Source organism: Orussus abietinus, unplaced genomic scaffold (genome assembly GCF_000612105.2).
Source record: "Orussus abietinus isolate OABI.00-Male unplaced genomic scaffold, Oabi_2.0 scaffold8, whole genome shotgun sequence".
NCBI lineage: Eukaryota > Metazoa > Arthropoda > Insecta > Hymenoptera > Orussidae > Orussus > Orussus abietinus.
Window position 1 is genome coordinate 993,979 of NW_019395997.1, and position 21,324 is coordinate 1,015,302.

At 38.5% G+C, this 21,324-nt stretch overlaps 4 protein-coding genes across 9 annotated transcripts; 3 read left to right on the plus strand and 1 right to left on the minus strand.

The window, feature by feature from the left end:
- The first annotated feature begins 135 nt into the window (after positions 1 to 135).
- Positions 136 to 7,193, plus strand: LOC105699430 (cytoplasmic FMR1-interacting protein). Of its 4 annotated transcripts, none has more exons than XM_012424411.2 (19): positions 136 to 282; positions 482 to 710; positions 821 to 1,000; positions 1,075 to 1,256; positions 1,344 to 1,868; positions 1,937 to 2,141; positions 2,224 to 2,438; positions 2,526 to 2,656; positions 2,735 to 2,905; positions 3,000 to 3,082; positions 3,475 to 3,543; positions 4,026 to 4,099; positions 4,181 to 4,586; positions 4,674 to 4,873; positions 4,948 to 5,477; positions 5,545 to 5,639; positions 5,720 to 5,958; positions 6,034 to 6,181; positions 6,266 to 7,193. In XM_012424411.2, exons 2-19 carry the CDS (start codon positions 501 to 503, stop codon positions 6,476 to 6,478), a joined length of 3,876 nt encoding a protein of 1,291 aa, XP_012279834.1. In that variant the 5' UTR covers positions 136 to 282; positions 482 to 500; the 3' UTR covers positions 6,479 to 7,193. The 4 variants fall into 4 exon arrangements, with proteins under 4 accessions (XP_012279834.1, XP_012279835.1, XP_023289929.1 ...); XM_012424412.2 differs by having other exon boundaries at positions 6,275 to 7,193; XM_023434161.1 differs by having other exon boundaries at positions 5,548 to 5,639.
- LOC105699432 (WD repeat-containing protein 55 homolog) lies at positions 7,175 to 9,032 on the minus strand. Its single transcript, XM_012424414.1, has 7 exons — positions 8,804 to 9,032; positions 8,551 to 8,743; positions 8,295 to 8,477; positions 8,117 to 8,190; positions 7,873 to 8,039; positions 7,567 to 7,784; positions 7,175 to 7,484 (listed from the first exon to the last, which is right to left on the minus strand). Exons 1-7 carry the CDS (start codon positions 8,916 to 8,918, stop codon positions 7,226 to 7,228), a joined length of 1,209 nt encoding a protein of 402 aa, XP_012279837.1. The 5' UTR covers positions 8,919 to 9,032; the 3' UTR covers positions 7,175 to 7,225.
- A 104-nt stretch (positions 9,033 to 9,136) lies between these two features.
- Positions 9,137 to 10,862, plus strand: LOC105699433 (protein MAK16 homolog A). The gene is made up of 8 exons (XM_012424415.2): positions 9,137 to 9,296; positions 9,361 to 9,407; positions 9,495 to 9,638; positions 9,701 to 10,013; positions 10,096 to 10,191; positions 10,255 to 10,401; positions 10,492 to 10,569; positions 10,648 to 10,862. Exons 1-8 carry the CDS (start codon positions 9,282 to 9,284, stop codon positions 10,792 to 10,794), a joined length of 987 nt encoding a protein of 328 aa, XP_012279838.1. The 5' UTR covers positions 9,137 to 9,281; the 3' UTR covers positions 10,795 to 10,862.
- A 367-nt stretch (positions 10,863 to 11,229) lies between these two features.
- Positions 11,230 to 21,256, plus strand: LOC105699516 (THO complex subunit 2). 3 transcript variants are annotated; one of them, XM_012424571.2, is made up of 28 exons: positions 11,230 to 11,294; positions 11,448 to 11,491; positions 11,688 to 11,779; positions 11,867 to 11,980; positions 12,077 to 12,192; positions 12,322 to 12,452; positions 12,649 to 13,028; positions 13,089 to 13,267; positions 13,341 to 13,933; positions 14,005 to 14,239; positions 16,516 to 16,633; positions 16,753 to 16,915; positions 16,998 to 17,179; positions 17,247 to 17,531; positions 17,613 to 17,725; positions 17,803 to 17,998; positions 18,076 to 18,204; positions 18,288 to 18,416; positions 18,501 to 18,758; positions 18,825 to 18,973; positions 19,066 to 19,195; positions 19,257 to 19,362; positions 19,466 to 19,506; positions 19,590 to 19,709; positions 19,786 to 19,846; positions 20,091 to 20,152; positions 20,945 to 21,009; positions 21,123 to 21,256. In XM_012424571.2, the coding sequence occupies exons 1-28, from the start codon at positions 11,230 to 11,232 to the stop codon at positions 21,151 to 21,153; spliced, it is 4,287 nt and encodes a 1,428-aa protein (XP_012279994.1). In that variant the 3' UTR covers positions 21,154 to 21,256. The 3 variants fall into 3 exon arrangements, with proteins under 3 accessions (XP_012279994.1, XP_023289928.1, XP_012279996.1); XM_023434160.1 differs by having other exon boundaries at positions 19,593 to 19,709; XM_012424573.2 differs by having other exon boundaries at positions 19,593 to 19,703; positions 21,123 to 21,153.
- Positions 21,257 to 21,324: the final 68 nt, after the last annotated feature.

Below are 21,324 nucleotides of genomic sequence, written 5' to 3' on the forward strand. Positions count from 1 at the left end.
TAAATACGCGAAAGGTAAATTTTCATTGGTAAATTCTGTTGGATTCAACCGGTGGTAAAAAGAAAAGCAAATTCAAAATGTATGTACGTACATACCTTACTGACGGTGTATTTCGGAACATAACCTCCCAGAGAGGAATCAAGAGGAATAGAGTCCCACCCCCGTTCCTTGCAACGGGTGTGCGGTAATTCAATAAATATAGAAAAACAACAGCTTTAAAGGGTGGAGTCAAGTCGAGTTGACTTTTCGGGCTGCACTCTTCGGAAAGTGCCCTATCACGGGGTAAGAAATTATTTAATTTATACTTATTCGTGAATAATTGCTCGTAGAAGATAATTCACGCCATCGTAAATGTTACGGGTCCTGTTTCTTTCGGCCTTTTTATAAACATAACCTTAACGAGTTTATTTTCTCATTCTTACTTTTAAATACGTAAACTAGGTATGTTTATTCTGATTAATAATTTTAATGCTCTTTGTAGCTTACGATAAATAACCGTGATGGCCACCGACAAAGTCACCTTGGGAGATGCACTGTCCAACGTCGATGTACTCGATGAGTTTACACTTCCTGATGAACAACCTTGCATCGAAGCACAACCATGTTCTGTAGTGTATCAGGCAAACTTTGACACAAACTTTGAAGATAGAAATGGATTTGTTACTGGCATTGCCAAGTACATCGAAGAAGCAACTGTCCATGCCAGTTTAGTAAGTTCGTTATCCTTGTATTCAAGCTTGGTTCAAAATTATTGAATTTTAACCGAGTAGTGTATTTCTCATGAAAGATTAACCGAAGTATCGGTTTTATTTCTTGTTAGAATGAATTATTGGAAGAAGGTTTAGAACATGCCGTTATGCTTTATACTTGGCGGTGCTGCTCCCGTGCGATTCCACAACCTAAATCAAATGAGCAACCAAATAGAGTTGAAATTTATGAGAAAACCGTAGAAGTTCTAGCACCAGAAGTTAATAAATTGTTAAATTTTATGTACTTTCAAGTAAGTCGATATCATGCAGTATTTGTAAATTTTAATTATTGCAAGTTATGTTGCTCACAGTATTTATAATTTAGAGAAAAGCTATAGAAAGGTTCTCTGGTGAAGTTAAACGATTATGTCATCATGAAAAGCGGAAAGACTTTGTCTCTGAAGCATACCTTCTTACCTTGGGAAAATTTATTAATATGTTTGCTGTACTCGACGAATTGAAGAACATGAAATCCAGCGTAAAAAATGATTATTCAACATACAGAAGGTAAATACAGTAACAATGAGGATCCGTTCGTGTATTTTATGTGGTAAAAAATAGTTTATTTAACGTTCTCCACTTTCTTGTTTCAAGGGCTGCCCAATTCTTAAAAGTTATGTCCGATTCCCAAACTCTACAGGAATCACAAAATCTTTCAATGTTCTTAGCGACACAAAATAAAATTCGCGATACTGTGAAAGAAAATCTAGAAAAAATTCAAGGCTATGAAGAACTTCTTGCTGATGTCGTAAATATATGTGTCCACATGTTTGAGACAAAAATGTATCTTACACCCAATGAGAAGCACATGTTAGTGAAAGTCATGGGTTTTGGACTGTTCCTGATGGACAGCGAGTTGTGCAATATTAATAAGCTCGATCAGAAGAAAAAGTTAAAGCTGGATAGAATAGATAGAATTTTCAAGAATTTAGAAGTGGTACCTTTGTTTGGTGACATGCAAATTGCACCTTTCAATTATATTAAGCGCTCTAAGCATTTTGATGCGTCGCGCTGGCCTCTTTCTTCCTCCGTGAATAGTATGAGTCCTCAAGCTGATCTTATGGTGCACCTCCCACAAATCAGAGATGACCATGTTAAATATATCAGTGAATTAGCCAGGTATGAAAATTCTAAAATGTGAAGCACCATTTCTAATCCTTGGTATACATTTTTTTTTTGCTTAATAGGTATAGTAATGAAGTGACAACAACGTATAAGGAATGTGGAAGCGATTCAGAAAATAGAGAGACTGCAGAATTAGCTTTGAAAGGTCTGCATTTATTATCACAATGGACCAGTGTTGTGACCGAATTGTATAGTTGGAAATTGCTTCATCCAACCGATCATCACATGAATAAAGAATGTCCTCAGGAAGCTGAAGAATATGAAAGGGTTAATATATTTGTCCTTCTCGTATTATATACATACGCAAACACTGGATATTTTTATTTCATACGAGAAATTTTTTCTTCAGGCAACACGATACAATTATACCGATGAGGAAAAATTTGCGTTAATCGAAGTGATAGCTATGATTAAAGGTCTTCAAGTTTTGATGGCGCGAATGGAAACGGTATTTATTGATGCAATACGTAGAAACATTTATGCAGAATTACAGGATTTCGTTCAACTTGCTTTGCGGGAACCACTACGAAAAGCTATCAAAAATAAAAAGGATCTGATCCGAAGGTAGGCTAATATTTTTGTTCTTTTAAACAATGGATATTATTCATCTAAGATTAAAGCTTTTTATTAACGTTAAAATTCTCCATAAAGTATCATAGTATCGGTGAGAGAGACTTGCGCCGACTGGAACTTTGGAGTCGAGCCACTTGGCGATCCAGCTCTGAAAGGAAAGAAAGATCCTGACAATGGATTTGGAATCAAGGTTCCTAGACGGAATGTTGGTGAGTTTACCAAAGACATTTATTTTTTTAGCTACCATACTGTCTTTTAATCTCATCAAATTTTCATTCCATCGTTAGGACCATCTTCTACTCAACTCTACATGGTGCGCACTATGCTGGAGTCTTTAATAGCCGACAAAAGTGGAGGCAAGCGTACTCTGCGAAAGGACATTGATGGCCAATATCTTGTACAGATCGATCAATTCCACAAAACTAGTTTTTATTGGAGCTACCTTCTAAACTTCAGCGGTGAGCATTCATGGGAATAAAAGTGCTAATACAAATATATTAAGTAAATATAAAAATATTGAAAACTCACCATATATTTAATTTGACTTTTTAGAATCCCTCCAGAATTGTTGTGATTTATCTCAACTGTGGTACAGAGAATTTTACTTGGAAATGACGATGGGTCGAAAAATACAGGTAAACGCAACAGCTTATTTAATTCCAACAAACCAAAATGGCAAAAGCCATCGATCCTTACTGGCGGAGTCGTAGTTGCATAGGAGAGTGAATTCGTTGCGATTCGCACTTACAAACGTAACACATCGGTACTATATCACGTAACAAAAGAAAGTATAAGTATTCTACAGGGTTCCTTTGCTCATCTATGTCTGTCTTCCGTGCATTCACAAGTTCTAACATTTCTTTCTTCGTCGAATCGTGTCTCCCGATTCTATGGGCCAACTTCGCCGCATAGTTCCCGATCGATTGGATCAGTCCGAAGTTAGTCGAATCGCGATGTCCTTTAAGCTCTCTTTAGTCTGAAACGAGAAATAGCACTTTTTTTCCTGTAAAACTGATTTCATGACTAGAAATGCCAAGTGCGTCACCAGCACAACGAGGAGTGCAGCGATTTGATCACCATGGAGAAACGCATTCAGGTACTCTGTCCGCTAATCTCCCCCAGCAGTTTTGTTGTTGGCAATTTTGTTGCTGCCTTTGTTTCGTAGAGCTGTTCATAAATGGGTCTTTTTTGCACGCCTGGGATTACGCGGAAATCACGCCCCTGTGTCTCGGCAATTATTTCGAGCGATGGTTTCGGAGCATTACCAAAGTCCCGAGGGTCAATTCGTGGGATATGCCATCCGAAACCATCATCGCCTCCTTGCTGGTACATAGAACGACATCCTTGACACCTTCCTCGACCATCTCCTCCAGTTTCCTCGTTGCCGTGCAATTCATCGTTGCTGGATGCTTCACCGACTCTCCACCTTGATTTTATTATTTTAGCTTGTTCTTTGTTGACCTCCGCAATTTGTTTTATTATCGACCAAATAATACCTCTTGTACCTTTTGTCATCTTACTAACACCTGCAGAGGGTGGCCCGTTGAGGTTATATTAAAATTACGCCGTGTGTTACAGTTCCCGATCGAGATGTCGATGCCTTGGATCCTGACCGATCACATCCTGAGGAGCAAAGAACCGTCGATGATGGAGTAAGAGATTAATCATAAGAAAAGTCTCACGGTACAGATTTTATTTATTTGGGGTGATACCGATTGTCTTTTCGGCCACAGGTACGTTTTATATCCCTTGGATCTGTACAATGACAGCGCGCTGTATGCCCTGACGATTTTCCGAAAGCAATTCTTGTACGACGAGGTAGAGGCTGAGGTGAACCTGTGCTTCGATCAGTTTGTTTACAAGCTCAGCGAGCAGATATTTGCTCACTACAAACAACTCGCAGCTAGTATCTTACTGGATAAAAGATTCAGAGTGGAGTGCGTTGCACTCGGTGCATACCTGCTACCTTATCCTCGAGCCAATCGTTACGAAACCTTGCTGAAGCAGAGACACGTGCAACTTCTCGGAAGAAGCATCGATTTGAATAAATTAATCACGCAGCGCATTAATGCCGATATGCAAAAATCTCTGGACTTGGCCATCAGCAAATTTGAATCAAGCGACGTCACCGGGGTAGTGGTGAGTCGAGGAGTCAAACGTTTCACTTAGGGTGGAGATGTAATATTATGTAAGATTATTCTCACAGCTTGCAACTTTGTTTTATAGGAACTGGATGGTTTGTTGCAAGTGAATCGACTGACGCACAAACTTCTAAGCAAGTGGCTGGCCCTGGACGAGTACGACGCAATGTTCCGAGAAGCTAATCACAACGTCTTGGCTCCGTACGGTAGAATCACTTTGCATGTATTTTGGGAGCTTAACTACGACTTCCTGCCTAATTATTGCTACAACGCTGCCACGAACAGGTAGAGTTGTGCACAGTTTCTAACAATCGCTTCGATATTTTGGCCTAACTCTGTCGGCTTCCCTTTTTCGACAGATTCGTCAAGTGCCGAGGACTCCAATTCGTGCAGCCGGTGCACAGGGACAAGCCGCCGCAAATGTCGCATCATTATCTGTGGGGTAGCAAGCAATTGAACCTTGCTTACAGTACACAGTACGGACAGTACTCGGGTTTCGTTGGGCCGTACCATTTTAGGACGATATGCAAATTGCTGGGGTATCAAGGAATCGCCGTGGTGATGGAGGAGCTTTTGAAGATCGTCAAATCGCTGATACAGGGCAGCCTCCTGCAATTTACCAAGACCCTGATGGAAGCTATGCCGAAAGTGTGCAAACTTCCTCGATACGATTACGGGTCGCCTGGTGTTTTGGGCTATTACCACGCGCAATTGAACGACATCGTGCAGTATCCGGACGCAAAGACCGAGCTCTTCCATAATTTCCGAGAATTTGGGAACACGATCTTGTTCTGTCTGCTGATGGAGCAGGCGCTCTCGCAAGAGGAAGTCTGCGACCTGTTGCACGCGGCTCCTTTCCAAAATATACTGCCCAGGCCGTATTGCAAAGGTACATTTAATAACCCGCGGACAACTCTAAAAGAGACGTAATTTAATTTCATCCCACTTCTACTCAGAAGGTGAAAAACCGGAGACGAAGCAGAAGCGACTCGAGGCGAAGTACGCAGCCCTCCAGATCGTCCCTAACGTCGACAAGTTGGGAACCGCAAAGGTTTGTAATCGACGCAGTGTTCCTTTCCTTTTCTTTTCTTTTAAATATAATTTCTTAAGATATTAATGCATTAATTGCAGCAAGCCATGATCGCGAGGGAAGGGGACCTGCTGACTCGCGAGCGTTTGTGCTGCGGTTTGTCCATCTTCGAGGTCGTTTTGAGCAGACTACGTAGCTTCCTGGACGATCCGATCTGGGTCGGACCGCCTCCTGTCAACGGAGTGATGAACGTGGACGAGTGCACGGAGTTCCACAGACTGTGGAGCGCGCTTCAATTTGTTTATTGCATCCCGGTGGGGGAAACGGAGTTCACCGTTGAGTGAGTATACGCGACGAAATGAGGAGTGAACTAGAAACTGGGAAATTCGTCCATACGTTTTCTCTGGATCGACAGGGAACTGTTCGGCGAAGGCTTGCACTGGGCGGGCTGCGCAATGATCGTCTTACTTGGACAGCAGAGGAGATTCGAGGCGCTCGATTTTTGCTACCACATTCTCAGAGTCCAACGAGTCGACGGCAAGGACGAGAACGTCAAGGGGATCGTAAGTGTGACTTCCGGTGGACGTTTATTTAACCGAAAGGGTATCGACTTTGGGACGTTTCCTTGTAATCGAAATGTCGTTTAGCACCTGAAGAGAATGGTGGACCGGATCAGACGATTCCAGGTTCTGAACTCGCAGATCTTTGCCGTATTAAACAAGTACCTGAAGAGCGGCGACAGCGATGCCACCAGCGTGGAGCACGTCAGATGCTTCCCACCTCCGATACACCCATCGCTTGCTCATGCTCAGCAGCATTACCATGCTCCGGAGTACTTGCGCCAAATGAATCACCAGTAAAGAAATAAGCGAAAGTATTACGAAGTTAAGTATCGCAAGTATATTTAATTATCTCTCGTATCTTGGCAAACGAGCGTATGTCGTCGTAATCTGTAAGTGGCCGCAGAAAGGAATCGAACGAATGCGTCTTTCCATTCCGCTCAAATTCTGGGCACTGTATCCATTTAGAACCGAGCATTTACGTTTTTCTATTACGTATCGCGACGCGTGACGTCATCGACTTTTTGTGCGTCTACTTATTCGATACAAGCTATACATCAGTATTTTTTATTTACCCATTTGAGTAACGCAGTTTAGGAAATGATTGCTATTTTTCCTGCCGTTTGCTTCGTGAGTTGAATGTAATCACGTGACATGCCGTACTTGTATATATTAGAATCACGATTGTACCTTCGCCGAGATTTTCTACTACTCATGAATTCGTAGTTTGTAAATTATTGTGCGGCAATTCTGCGGTGCTTTGTAATTTGGTAACAAGGGATATAAAATGTGGAACGTCAGGGAAATACTTAAGACACAGTGAAAAGCAACTTTTGAGGTGACGCGTTTCAATACTATTGACTGACATTCGAATTACTTTGTTACATTACAAAAGTACTTTGTTATCATAAGTTATCACTTCCTGTAGGAGTACATGCATATATATACGCCCGTATTTATATTATAAAAGAAATTATTAAAAAGGAAACAACAATGGAGATTTCACTATAACGTATATTCTGTACAGTTTATTTTACAGTCGATGCATCAGAGATTGGCGAAGAAATCCTTTGCGTTGTCAACTTTACTGCTGGGCAGATTATGTTTCATGCGTTTCTGTTTGCCTCCTTTGATGGGTTCCGAGGCATCCAATGTCTCAAAGTATTTAACGTTCCAAAATTTGACTTCATTGTCATGTGAACAAGATGCGATTAAGGTGCCATCGTTGCATACGTCGAGTGCTTCTATTGAGAATTTGTGCTGTCCTACCACTCCCAATTGCCGATGAGGAAACAAACTCGTTCCTCTGCAGATAAAGTCAGTACATTTAGAAAAAAAAAAAAAGAAGAAACTAGTAGCAAAAGTAACACGTTAAATTATACAATCACCTTAATAATCCATCGTCACCTCCTGTTATCACAACGGTATCAGTGATAGTTACCATAGAATTAATTGGTTTCTTTGTCACAGTGGGAAATTCATCGGAATGATAACCAAACTCTCCCCAGTTAAAAACATACATTTTTCCTTTGCTCGTAGCAGTCAACAGTTTAGTTTCATCTTTCATTAGTCCCAAGCAAATCAGTTCTTCGTCGTATTCCTCGGACTGAGAGAAAAAATAGCTTCATATTTCAGATAAGGATGTAAAACGGTAATAAAATAATTTTCTTTTTTAATTGTTCAATGTCGCATACCTGGACATGCATTTTTTTTGCACGGATGTTCAATGTCGTTAATGTACCATCCCCACTTGAACATGCTAGATATTTTTCATCGCTTGTTGTAATCATTGAACCGACGTAATCTTGCATTTCTTTCAGTGACAGTAATGGTGAATCTCCTCTCTGTCTGAGATCCCACACTATTGATAAAAAGAAAAAGTAATTGTGACTACAAATAAAAATTCACTTAGGTATATAATTTCATAATAATATTTACATTTGACTACACCATCATCATCACCTGTTGCAAAAACATTTTCATTAATGACGTACATGGTATAAACTGGGTGCCTGAAATAAATAATCCATTTTTTTTTTTTAATGACAAATCAAAGTAATAAAATATTTAAGGAATATTCCACACATTAACCACATTATTCTTAATTGATAATTACTCATGAGCATTTTCGTAGATTCTTGTGAGTTTTTCAGTTTCCAGATCGGTTAATATAATTGATCTATCTTTTGCAGTGGAGTATAGAATTTTTCCATCGTGACTAAATTCTACATCTCGACATGCTTTTAAATGCAGTTCTAAAGTAGAAACAAGTTCCGTTTCTTCATTATTGTACCTATACCTAACATAAAATAGAACAATAAGACTGTACTATTAAACATCAAATAAGTTGTCTTTAAAGTTTAGGTATTTACAATAGTACATCTCCTGTAATACTGGCAAGAGCAATCAAATCATCGACTGGATGGAAACATAAGTCGACTGTAAATTCCTCCGTTACTATGACAGGTGGATGATCTCTGTGTAGTTCCTTAGATTTCATGATAGCTTTAACTACCTCATCCTGCTCTTCGTCTTCATTCAGCGCAATAACTTCTTCTAAATTTTCTGTAATATTAATATTGAGATTTTATTACAATCTAGAAACTGTTAAAGGAAAATAATCACCTATCCCACTGATAGTCGCAGGTGGAACACTGTCATCGCTCCATTCCTCGCTGTCAGTTTCCGAATCATCTTCGGTACTGACATTCGAGTCTTCTTGATTTTCATTGTCATTCATGTTTATAATCGCAAATGTACTATTGTTAAGTAGATTTTTTATACATGGAGTATCATAACATTTGGAGGTTACTTAAACGACAGGTCTATTGAAAATGTTCCCCCCACGAGTGCAGTTTTAAGGCAGCGAATCGGACGTCTCTTTTAGTGTGAGCATCGTAGAAGAATTACTGTGATTGGCTGTCGTTTTCTTTAACGGAAACGGACAAGTAATTTCTATGTACCGAATATTGGATATTTACAAAGTCCTAACCTTACATTTTGTAAGGTAGCACGTGTGATCCGTTAATTACGCGGTTGCTTTTAATTATTAGTAATAGTTCGTGAATCTATTGTTTATTGATAGGAGTAAAATATTAGCACGATGCAACACGATGATGTACGTATACGTATAACTAATTATAATGAAATATAAATACATATTAATATTTAAAATTCTACAGGTTGTGTGGAGTATTATTAACAAATCATTTTGTTCCTTTAAAGTCAAGTAAGTAATTGTTTATTTTCGTTGTCTTTATAGTATTTTAATGTATAATTAAATTCTCTAATGTTTATAAATCTAATATCATTGCAGTACTAAAACTCAAAGGTTCTGCCGAAATGAATATAATCTGACAGGATTATGTAGCAGATCGTCGTGTCCTCTAGCAAACAGTCAGTATGCAACTGTTAGGGAAGAGAACGGCATTATTTATCTGTACATGAGAACTGCTGAAAGGTAAATGTTATGTTAGAATAAGGGTTTCTGTTTCTATCCTTTGAAACGATTTTTTTTTACAGGGTCGCGTTTCCAAAAAATATGTGGGAAAAGGTGAAATTGTCAAGAAATTTTGAGAAGGCGATACACCAGATCAATGAAAACCTTTTGTATTGGCCGGGTTTTATAAAGTCCAAGTGTAAACAGAGATTCTTAAAAATAACACAATACCTTATTCGCATGAGAAAGTTAAGACTTAGACGGCAGAAAAAATTAGTGCCCCTGCAACGAAAGATTGAAAGAAGAGAGAGGCGCAGAGAAGAAAAGGCTCTTGTTGCTGCAAGATTAGAAAATGCCATCGAGAAGCAACTCATGGAAAGGCTGAAACAGGGCATGGTAATTTAAATATTTCCTGTACATTATTTACTTTAATTTATTTCTACAATCAGTCTCTAAATAATGTCATTTAAATTTTCAGTACAATGATGTTTACAACTTCCCACAAAAGGTGTTTGACAAAGCTGTCGAAGCAGTGGAAGTTGATAGAGAAAGCGAAGCAGAAAGTACAGATGAGGTTAGTCAATACGATCCCACGTTAATTATAATTTTTTTTATACTATAAAATTTTTTTTAATAGGAGGAAAGAGAACAGCAGATTGAAAGAGAGGTGGAAGTGGAATTGGAAGCCGATGAAAGACAGGCTCAAAGAAATACACATTACATCGAAGCTGATAGCGATATAGAAGATGAAGACGATGACTATGAATTTGAAAACATTTCAATGGTAATAAAGAGAGTACTTGGGTTAAGTAAAAATTGTATTAACTTTCAGAAATATGAAAACATTAATTTAAAATATTACTTTGTTACATAGGATGAAGACAGTGATTCGGGTCAAAAGGAAAAAGTGGAATTATTGGATAGTTTTGAGTCTGACGTCACTGATATAGAAGTATGTTGTTTTTATTTATTCAGAATTTCATTGAAATATAATGAAACGTACACTATTTGGGAAACGTTATTTTTTCAGGATACATTACCATCTACGAGTAAGAAATCTCATCCGAAGGGTGCAATTAAAAAGAATAAAGCAAAGAGTATAACGAAATCTCGTCCAAAAGTTGAGATCGAATATGAAATAGAGGATGATTCTCAACTTCAGCGGATTCGAAATTAAGCAAAAATTGTATTGAACTGTCCAAAACTGTAATAATGTATCTAATTAAAACATTTTTTTATATCCCATCTATTCAACTGGAGTCAATAATGGCGGAAACGGTTTTTAATAAATGTTAGTCAATGGAAAAGACCCTTGTGCTCGCCGTCATTGTCTAACAGGAATAGATCTATAGCGAATATGGAACAATTTCAATTACTGATCGCTAGATGGCGACTGGGGATCTTGCTTAAAAATCTAGACATACGGGGACTTTCTTCTACTTTGTGTTAAGAGTCGAGATCAATAGAAACTCGCCATTAGTATCGGGAAAGCAACGTTCGTCGTCGTAACGTGAAGGGTTTGCGAACGTGCCGTAGTAGGAAATGGAGTCTGTTAACCTGCAGTGTTAATACGGTTGTTTTTAAGGAAAAATCGTGTGTAATATTATTGATAATGTCGAGTAAAGTGTGGAATACTGAAATGTGGAAAGCGTGGGATAAACATGGAAGAAATGACTTGTAAGTGGTTATCGAAGTGACGCCATCGAAGCGCCTTCGATTAATATTGAGTCGGTACATTCCGTTCTCTGTGAATCGATGGTTGCGACTTACCTCTCCTGTATCTCCTTCTTCTTCGAAGAGTTAATTTTCTCCATTAACCACTGTTTGCAGCCTGAAGCTAATCAAACTGAAATACAAGGAAGACGACACAGCAGGTGAATATCGCTTAAATTGCGGGAATGGCGTACCGCACGCGACGCTTGTTTCACACTTTCTGCTTGATATATTTTACTCTTTGTGTCGTGAACCACCTAACTTTTAAACATAGTTTTTATGATTCAATATTTCACAATTCCTAACATACGTACACGAGGCATTTATGATAATTTTCTTTTTTTTTTTTTTTTTCAGAATGGCGACGAGGACTGTACGAATTAATATCAAATGGTGTTCGTGGAAACGTAAAAAAGGACAGTGTTGTGGCCACGTTAGGTGAACTTGTGGTAAGATATCGAGTGTAAAATTATTTCATACATTTTAAAATAACGGGGGTGACATTATTGGTATATATTAAAAATTATAATTTTCAGAATATGGATGGAGCGGTACCATCAGCTATTGTAGATATATTTACATTAATTGACGTGGAAGCTCACAATGATGAAAGAAATAATTTTTATTATATCGTTAAGGAATCCGAAAAGGTATTTAATTGAAAGGATGATTCTGAAAGGAAAACTGGAAATAATGTTATTTCTTAAACGTCGCTTGATTAATTTAATTTATCTTGTTATTTCTAGTTCTTAACAGACAGAATACTGAAAGAACGTTTAGAGATAGACACCCTGCAAGATGTAGGAACATTAAAGAACCGCAACTTCCAGACAAAATTCATCAAAGTTAAAACAAAACTTTAGTGCGTATACATTGTGCAACGCCTGTCGTTTGTTGTTTCTTTTTATTTCAACAATGTTTACATTGAAATTACCATTTTGCGTGTTGCTATAACAATGGTTTCCAACATTTAATCAAAACTGCATTTCAGTTACAAACAACGGAAGTTCAATTTGTTCCGCGAGGAAAGCGAAGGATACTCGAAACTGATAGTCGAATTGAATCAAGAGCGCCCTGCAAATGAGGTGGCCCCCACCTTAGAAATTGTTAAATCATTAATAGGTACGATAACTAAACATTGAGAAAGATTATGACCGTGAACGAAACTGCTTTTTTATTCACAGAAAAAAATAATCGGTATTCATGAATCGGAATTTATACAGTAAATCGAGAAACAAACCAATACTTGGTCCAGAAAGGGTTAAGGGAATGCAACATTTAGTAATGGATCGTTATAAGTAGTCATTGAATTTTACAGGGTACTTCAATCTTGATCCGAACAGAGTTCTCGATATCCTGCTGGAGACTTTCGAAAATCGTCCTGATGACGATGCACTTTTCATTCCGTTGATCCGGTCGTACATGAGCGATCAGCATGTATTGTGCGAGGTGTTAGGATTCAAGTACCGATGCACGGCAGCATTGACGCCTTTTTCTCTGCAGAGAGTTACGGCTCTCATGTTGCAACACCATGTTATTAATTTGGACGACATTTTGCCATGGTTAGTCCCTGACGATAAGACTATAATTAAGGATCATGAGCAAGCGATGAAAGATGCGAGAGAGTATGTCAGAAAGATGAGTGTAATATCAACAAAAGACAAAGAAGAGGTACTCGAAGAGAAAGAAAATTTACAGGTACGTTCAATCTTGTTTGTTTAAATGACATATTACTAGAACCATTTCTCATCAAAATAGGAAAAGTATTCGACCAATCAGAAGTATGGCCTCTGCGAAGCTCTATTAGAAATCGGTGCCTGGGAGATAGCCCAAAGTCTATTCAACCGATTACCAGATCATTGTTTAATTGATCAACGGCCGATAGCATTAGCGCTTTGTAAAATGATTCAGGCTCTCATCGAGCCTGTGTACAGGAAGTAAGTTTGTAAAACATAATAGCAGTATTTATTCTAAAACGCATAATCGACTACAAAGTGCACATTATTTCAGGTATTGCATTATATCTCCAAAATTACCGGGAAGGAAGGTTCCACCTTTAAAGAGTCCTTTAGCCCCTAAACCAATTGAAAATTTGGAGGAAATTCATGTTAGATTATTGCCGATGCTGGTCATCCTTGGGCCAAACTTGCACAACGATCCAATTTTAATGTATAAAATCATGCGTCTTTGTCACGCTATTACGAAACAGGGTACATTAGACTCAAACAAACAGCCAGTTAACAAAAGCAGTACCCTTTATTACGACGTCCTCACTATTTTGGACGTAGCTCTTTTACCATCTTTGTCGTTTATGGATTGCAACTGTTGCGTGGCAGAGGAGGTGTGGAATATTTTGAAACATTATCCATATCAGAATCGTTATTGTCTTTACGCAAGATGGAAGAACGATACTCCGCTACAACACGCCGCTCTTCTGAAAAAAAGAGCCGATGCTCAAAAACGAATTAAATCAATTATGAAGCGCGTTAGTAAAGAAACGATCAAGCCCGTTGGAAGGTCCATCGGGAAGTTGACGCATTCGTCCCCCGGCGTTTTGTTTGACTACGTACTAATACAAATTCAATTGTACGATAACCTCATAGGTATGTTTGTTTTAAATGAATTTTTTAACGAGTTATAAAGTAATTCATAATTGTATAAAAATATGTTTCAGGCCCTGTCGTCGACTCATTAAAATATTTGACTAACCTTTCGTACGATGTGCTTGGTTATTGTCTAGTGGAAGCATTAGCTGGAGCCGATAGGGATAGATTTAAGCATGACGGAACCAGCATTTCTCTTTGGCTCCAGTCGCTAGCCTCCTTCTGTGGGGCGATTTTTAAAAAATATAATATCGAACTTACTGGACTACTGCAGTACGTAGCTAATCAACTTAAAGCACAAAAGAGGTGAGTCGTTCTAAGAAGAAAGTCGTTTCGTAAATATGATCGCATTTTACGGTCAAATTTTTATTACGAAGAGGAGTAATGTTACGGAAAGTGAGGCATCCTGGTTTCTTCAACTGTATCATGACCGACGGACTCTGCACTTATTTCCTATTTGACAATTCTTCTACGACTCGTTAACGTCAAGGAAGGACCAAGATACGTTACTTAAGAATTTGGTACAATCGCGTCTAAGAAGTTGGAGTTTTGAAGTGGAATTTTACTCAATAGTGTCAAAGAAGCGGGAACTTTAGGATATTTTGATTCATCTATCTGCGAGAACTCGCGAAGTACGCGTCAATGTAGGAAGTATACATCGTTGCCTCGATAAAGGATAATCAACAAATATCTAGATAAAGCAGACCCCAACAATATAATGCCATTTCAAATTTAAAATTTTCTACTGAAAATAAAAATTGGGAAAGAATCTACAATGTCACATGCAGTGCGAAGATAGCGAACTGAGGAAGTCATCTTGTTGTCATCGTTATTGAACACCCTATGGAGAAAATATTTATAAAAAGATGTCATCATGAAATCGTCGTGGATACTTTCAAGATCATTTAGTGAAGAAAATATTTAAGAAGATCATCGTGATACCAATCCCATCGAACGTGCGAATATTTTCAAACACTGAAAACGTTACCGAGACACAAAAATGTTTTGAACTATCTGGACGTCTGGGAGGAGGAAGAAGGGTAGCGGAACACTATGTATATCAAGAAATCTATACATCGAGAGATAATCTGGACATCATCGAAATCACACTTCGTAGAGAGGATTTAAAACTTCATCAAAATATTTTTATTTATACAAGATTTAGGATGCCAAAGATTTCATGAAAAGGATGCGAAGATACAGTGATGTGTAATTATTTGGATGCTGCTGCTCCGGCTTTGAGTGTAACTTCCAAGTGTGCTAGGTAACGATAACAATACTTGCGAGATATCCTACATTCTCTTTACCTTCTAAACGTCAAATATGGACAGTGATATTCCGTTATAAATCTCATTTAAAAATACAGCATGTTTTACCAGTACTAACTATTGCTTGGTCGATACCTCTAAAATGTTTGTTCTGTACACGTACGACAATTGAAACGCAAATACTGTTGCTATTTCATGTGCTTTTTGTTTACAGTTATATCGCTCATACGGTTTCGTTTAAAAGGTTTGACAGATGGAGAAGAAAGTAATTTTGTGAGAACACGTTTGCAGGTGCAGGTGTTAGGATTACTACCAAGGATCGTAGTTGTTATCCTTTCGCGTAATTCGAATGGTATTCCAAGATAGAATATTCCTCGAATGGTCGTTAACTCTAAACTATTTGGCAGGCGATATTTTTATTAACTTCAAGCAACGTATATTGCCGGAACAGGATATTTTTTGCAGCTTCGGATTTAACGAATCTAAGAGAAATTTACAAGAAGGAAGAAGTTTCACAAAAACAATCACTGGAACAACAAATTATACATTCTTGGAAATACGTGTGCAATAGAGATATAAAATCGACAAGTTAGCGAGAAATATTTTGGAGAGAATCACATTTGAAAAAGATCTAGTGGAATATAATTTCGAAATAAATTGGATTCGTCATGGTTCGGAAGAGGATTAGCGAAGGCATACAAATCTACGAAGACATAAATGAAAGTGATGATACCAATTTTTAATTGACTCTCATTGACCCTGGAAGTAGAGAGTATAACAGAAAAAAAAACAATCTGAAGTATGCATGAACATTATTTTATCGGAACTACTCATAGATCTCGGGAGGAAAAGGGGATCTCTGTCTTGAGTGTGAGCTTCTTTATACGCATACATCAATGGACTCACCTTCAAGGAAGAAAATGAAAATATGCAATGCACCCCGACTTTACATCAATATTACTACGATAGCATATGAAAAGCGTCGAAATGGGATGGAACTAAATAATTACGTAGTACTTAGTCATATAATAAAAATCCCAATTTGATCTCTGCGATCCGATATAAACTTTGAAACTACCAGAAACATACTTTACCTAATAAAAAGTTTCACTGCTATTTAGATCAATTTGACATGTTGAGTAATTTCCAAACGTTTATTACAAGTCCAATATAATCTATCAAGCATGTTACCAGTGGTTACGTTGACATCAAGAGCCAAATGACAGTTACTGTATCTTCAACTTACTGGACTGCGATAATAACACTGTTACTTCCGTATTATGGCGTGTTATTTCAACTCGTCTTCGTTTTCAGCTTAGATTTGTTAATATTGAAAGAAATTGTACAAAAAATGGCTGGCATCGAAGCCGCTGAGGAAATGACCACCGATCAATTAGATGCAATGGCTGGAGGAGATCTTCTCAAGAATGAGGTAAATTCCTTTGACCATCCATTTATTTCTTTGACTGTAGTGATTACTTCCAATAGAGTGACATCGATCGATGGTAGGAACCAGAAAGCTTTTTAATTGACAAGTATTTTATTTTCCAGGCCGGGTACTTTAGTCAAGTTCGTAACACGAAGAAATCTTCACAAAGGCTAAAGGAAGCTCTCTCTGAACATGATTTGGCAGTAGCTCTTTGTTTACTCATGGCACAACAAAAACATTGCGTCGTCTATAGAGAAACTGATAAGTCTCATCTAAAACTTGTCGGTTGGTACATTGAACGTATTACTTTTCGAATCTAGTTTTTTTCTAGCCATTTGTTTTATTTATCGCAATTGTACAATTGTAGGCAAACTGTACGACCAGTGTCAAGATACGCTGGTCCAATTTGGGACCTTTTTGGGTTCTACGTTGACAGTGGACGAGTATGTGGATCGATTGCCTACGATAGATTCAATGTTGCAGGACAATCATATACATTCTGACGTTGCATTTTTCCTAGCGAGACCAATGTTTGCTCATAACATCAATGTAAGTATTAACAAGTTTAAGGTTTTCCACCGTAGCAGAAATGGCAAAAGATTTCTTATCGTTCTAGAGAAAGTATGATGCCTTGCGTAAGGCTGATCCAAATTACAAGAAAATGTCAACCGCAGCGAAGCAAGCAATGTATGCCGAGGCTGCACAAACTGTTATGGCTCCGGTAGCTCTATCGGTCAGACCTCTGCATCCTCTGAAAGTGTGGGAAGATATTTCACCACAATTCCTGGTGACATTCTGGTCGCTGTCGATGTACGACCTGTACGTTCCCGTTGACAGCTATCAACGAGAAGTTAACAAGCTTAAACAATTAGCCAATCAAGCCGCCGACACAAAGGACATAGTACGTTGATTGAGAATTTAAGCCAATACCATGTTTATTATTTTTTTTAATAGTCTGGTTAATTTTTTTTTTTTTTTAAAGAACATTTCCAAAGGGAAGAAGGAACAGGAAAGGTATACAACTTTGATCGAGAAGCTTCAAGATGAAAAGAAAAAGCAGGAAGAACACGTTGAAAAAGTGTTTGCTTATTTAAGGTAAATCGTATAATTAAATACATTCCTCGTTTATTATTGCCAGTGCGTTTAATAATCTCCGTGATTCGTTGCTCCAGACAAGAAAAGGATTCTTGGTTTTTATCCAGAAGTGCGAAGTCCGCGAAAAATGAGACGATCACTCAGTTTCTGCAGTTGTGCTTGTTCCCACGGTGTACTTTTACAACGGTCGATGCGATGTACTGCGCCAAATTTGTACATACGATTCACTCCCTGAAGACTGCGAATTTTTCAACGTTGCTGTGCTATGACAGAGTAAGCCGACTCTTTGGAATTCCCTTATCTCCCTTCTTCTGCGCTAGATATCGGAAATGGTATTGATGGTTTTCCAGCTCTTCTGTGATATTACTTACTCGGTCACATCCTGTACCGAAAACGAAGCGAATCGTTACGGCAGATTCTTGTGTGCCATGTTGGAGACGGTTATGAGGTGGCACTCCGAGAAAGCTATATTCGACAAGGTATGCTTTTTTCTACCACATTGATATTAATATCCTTTCGTAAACCCACCTCGGAGCTTCCAGTACTCTGCTTTTCTTTCTAGGAATGCAGCAATTACCCAGGCTTCGTTACGAAGTTCCGCGTGAGCAACCAGTTCTCGGAGGCAAACGACATGGTTGGCTTCGAGAATTACCGACATGTCTGTCATAAGTGGCACTACAAAATCACGAAGGTAAAATACAATAGAGATTTACGGAGAGGCTCACGTGACCAGTGTTAGGGATTGTTTGTACAATATGTACCATTCCTTGTCAAGGCTATCGTCGTCTGCTTGGACTCCAAGGACTATGTGCAGATCAGAAATTCCCTGATAATCCTCATCAAGATTTTGCCACATTTTCCCGTACTTGCGAAACTGTCGCAAATCCTCGAGAGAAAGGTGGAGAAGGTTCGCGAGGCGGAGCGTGGACAACGGCAAGACTTACACGTATTGGCGACTTCTTACAGTGGACAGTTAAAAGCCAAGACGCCCAGCATGATTCGGGAGTCAGATTTTCATCACGTGGGTGATAAGGTAAGTGTCGATGCACGACTCGGGCACAAACTCCTGGAGATCCTGATTTTCTTCTTTCTCGATTAGGCTGCCAAGGCGCAGGAGAACGTAACTACCGAGCCTGCGGAAAAAGTTAGCAATGGAGTAGTGCCGAAAGAAGTCAATAACGGTGATACGCGAAGTGATAAGGACAAGGAAGTAAGGGAAAAACGTAGCGCCCCGAACCAAACCCACCAGTACGTGGAAACATTAAAGATAACGTTTACATGCTGAGGCATTTAAGTGTATTCTTAGGGAATTTAAATTATAACATGCCTATTCGTTGCAGCGAAACCTCCGAGAAACTTAGAAAAAAGGAGGACGTTAAAGAACCCGTAGACTCGAAGGAGAAGTATGTTAAAAAAGATGAGGTCAAGGAGGAGGATGGAACCGACAAGAAGGATAGAAAATATTACAAGGTAATCGTCGTAATTGGCGAATAACGCGAAACAAGCGTTGAACTTTTTTTTTTTCTTACAGGAAGAGCATTATTATGCCGGTACCGTGGACAACCTGGATCGAGATTTATCGAGTGTGTCCAATAGTAGTGCTAGTTCTGGGACACAGCAGGACGGTCCCGATAGGAGTTAGTATACCATTCAATTTTTGGATTTAAGCATAAATCCTGAATTAATGTTTAGGAATTGTTTGAAAGCATTAAGTAGTTAATATTATTTCACTATTTTCAGATATAGACGTCAAACGAAGGAAGGTGGAAAACGTTCAGAAGGTTTGTCGATAGAACATACCAATACTTAGACCGTCTAAAATATTTAGTAGTTTCAATTAATATCTTTATATTGAAACAAAAAGCAGGAGACAAGAAGAACCGATGTAGTAATCGACAAGAAGGACCGATCCGGAAAGACGAAAATACGGGATGAGCAGAAGGAACTTCGAAGAGAAAAGAAGCTGGGCCGCAAAAGGGTAAATGTAATTACTTGGGGGTCAATTGACGTTGTTTCGATTTTATTGGCGATTTTATTTACATTGTCGTTATCCTCGTCAGGATCGAACGGAGGAGTCGGTGGTCCCAACGGAGCAAAAACGAAGAAAAGACGAGGACAGGGGTTGGTTATCAACTTTTTTTTAAATTTATACGCTGTCGCACGTCCAGTGAGAAAGAAGCGAGACTCGATTCAAGTTGAAATGGATCAGCCTTCGACAGGCGACAGTAAAAACTACGTACACTTAGCTTTACCTTAGCTTTTACATATAGTAATTATTACGCTATATTTCAAGTTGGTCTTTACAATCTACAGAAACAAAAAAACGTCCGGCCGAATATCCGTTAACCAGCGAATTGCGTTTCAGCGAAAGGTGCGCATCAAAACGGAGACATGCCCGAACACAGAGAGAAACATCATTACAGTAAGGTTAGTTGATGTTTCTTTTTCACGATTTTAATCTCGCTAACATCCCCCTCTCATTAGTTTAACCGAAATGAAAAGGTGAACCACACAATTCCTTGTTACTTGTAAATTCTTTGACGTCTAAATCGGTGGAGGGCCCATGCGGTAGGAAGGTACATATTATTGGCATAGAGAAAAGCCCGGGCATGAAACCACGTAACGATACTTTGCATGCACATTTCAGAAACATCTTTCATTAATTTCTAATCCCTGCCCTGACCGAAGATCCATTGTCGATACCTTGTACTTTCATCGCAGAAGATATCAAATGTCTACGCACTGCAAATATAGGAAATTAAAACGTAGCCTTGAGAGAATTGTGTGGCTAGTAATTTCCCTGTACTCGATAGAAATATATCATACGGTGATATTTGAGACTCATCTCCTGCACATTTCACTCGGCACTAGGGTTACGAGCCTTCGATTACTTTAAAAATGTTACGTGGTTTAAATTCGCACACGAATCCTCCTAGAGCATGACTTATATGCTTGCATTGGAAATAATGCCACGGAATCATTTTTAAGGCAATTGACTCTGCTCGATACTCAATCGTTAGAAGTTGACATTCGATCACCTTTCTAACACTATTACTTGGCCCCTTAGTTGATAAAGACGTCCGCTTCGAGTACATTGAAAAGACGAAATGGAAGGCAATAGCAAAGCCGGGAAAGTATAGGTGATACTAACATGTTCCCAAGTCAATCCATGTATCGTTCACAGAAATTTGGAAATCAATCGGATAATTGTCTTTTCAGGAAAAGTCGCCATACACAAAGGAGCGTACACACGAACGCGAAGGACGCGAAAGCCGAGACAAACAATATCCTTTTATAATCGAAACTACAAACTACATTTTTTTGCGAACCAATTCCCATCCATTCGATGTTTCATTGTTCAATTTGAGGTGTTTAACGTTCCTTAACCAAAGATTACTAGAAGAAGTTCGGATCCGAAACGGAGATGATGTAAAACGATGGAAGGATTATGACTTACATTTTATATCCTATGTTTGAATGTTGTATGTAATTAAGATAGATTTCAAAATAATAAAGATCAATAGTAAGTAATTTGTATATTGCGATCACGTCCAATTTTATACAATAAAAATATATCAAAGTAAACGTCTTTTTCTTTT

What these genes read in the sequence shown, in the direction of transcription:
- LOC105699516 (XM_012424571.2), top strand. Translation starts at nt 11,230, where the DNA reads ATGTCGAGTAAAGTGTGGAATACTGAAATGTGGAAAGCGTGGGATAAA. An exon ending in AATTGTTAAATCATTAATAG is followed by an intron (nt 12,453 to 12,648) that starts GTACGATAACTA and finishes TGAATTTTACAG; the next exon opens with GGTACTTCAATCTTGATCCG. An exon ending in TGTTTGCTCATAACATCAAT is followed by an intron (nt 17,180 to 17,246) that starts GTAAGTATTAAC and finishes TTATCGTTCTAG; the next exon opens with AGAAAGTATGATGCCTTGCG.
- LOC105699432 (XM_012424414.1), bottom strand. Translation starts at nt 8,918, where the DNA reads ATGAATGACAATGAAAATCAAGAAGACTCGAATGTCAGTACCGAAGAT. An exon ending in TGCGACTATCAGTGGGATAG is followed by an intron (nt 8,744 to 8,803) that starts GTGATTATTTTC and finishes TTAATATTACAG; the next exon opens with AAAATTTAGAAGAAGTTATT. An exon ending in ATCTACGAAAATGCTCATGA is followed by an intron (nt 8,191 to 8,294) that starts GTAATTATCAAT and finishes TATTTATTTCAG; the next exon opens with GCACCCAGTTTATACCATGT.
- LOC105699433 (XM_012424415.2), top strand. An exon ending in TACATGAGAACTGCTGAAAG is followed by an intron (nt 9,639 to 9,700) that starts GTAAATGTTATG and finishes TTTTTTTTACAG; the next exon opens with GGTCGCGTTTCCAAAAAATA. An exon ending in AAGCAGAAAGTACAGATGAG is followed by an intron (nt 10,192 to 10,254) that starts GTTAGTCAATAC and finishes TTTTTTTAATAG; the next exon opens with GAGGAAAGAGAACAGCAGAT.
- LOC105699430 (XM_012424411.2), top strand. Translation starts at nt 501, where the DNA reads ATGGCCACCGACAAAGTCACCTTGGGAGATGCACTGTCCAACGTCGAT. An exon ending in GGTTCCTAGACGGAATGTTG is followed by an intron (nt 2,657 to 2,734) that starts GTGAGTTTACCA and finishes TTCCATCGTTAG; the next exon opens with GACCATCTTCTACTCAACTC. An exon ending in CCATGGAGAAACGCATTCAG is followed by an intron (nt 3,544 to 4,025) that starts GTACTCTGTCCG and finishes CGTGTGTTACAG; the next exon opens with TTCCCGATCGAGATGTCGAT.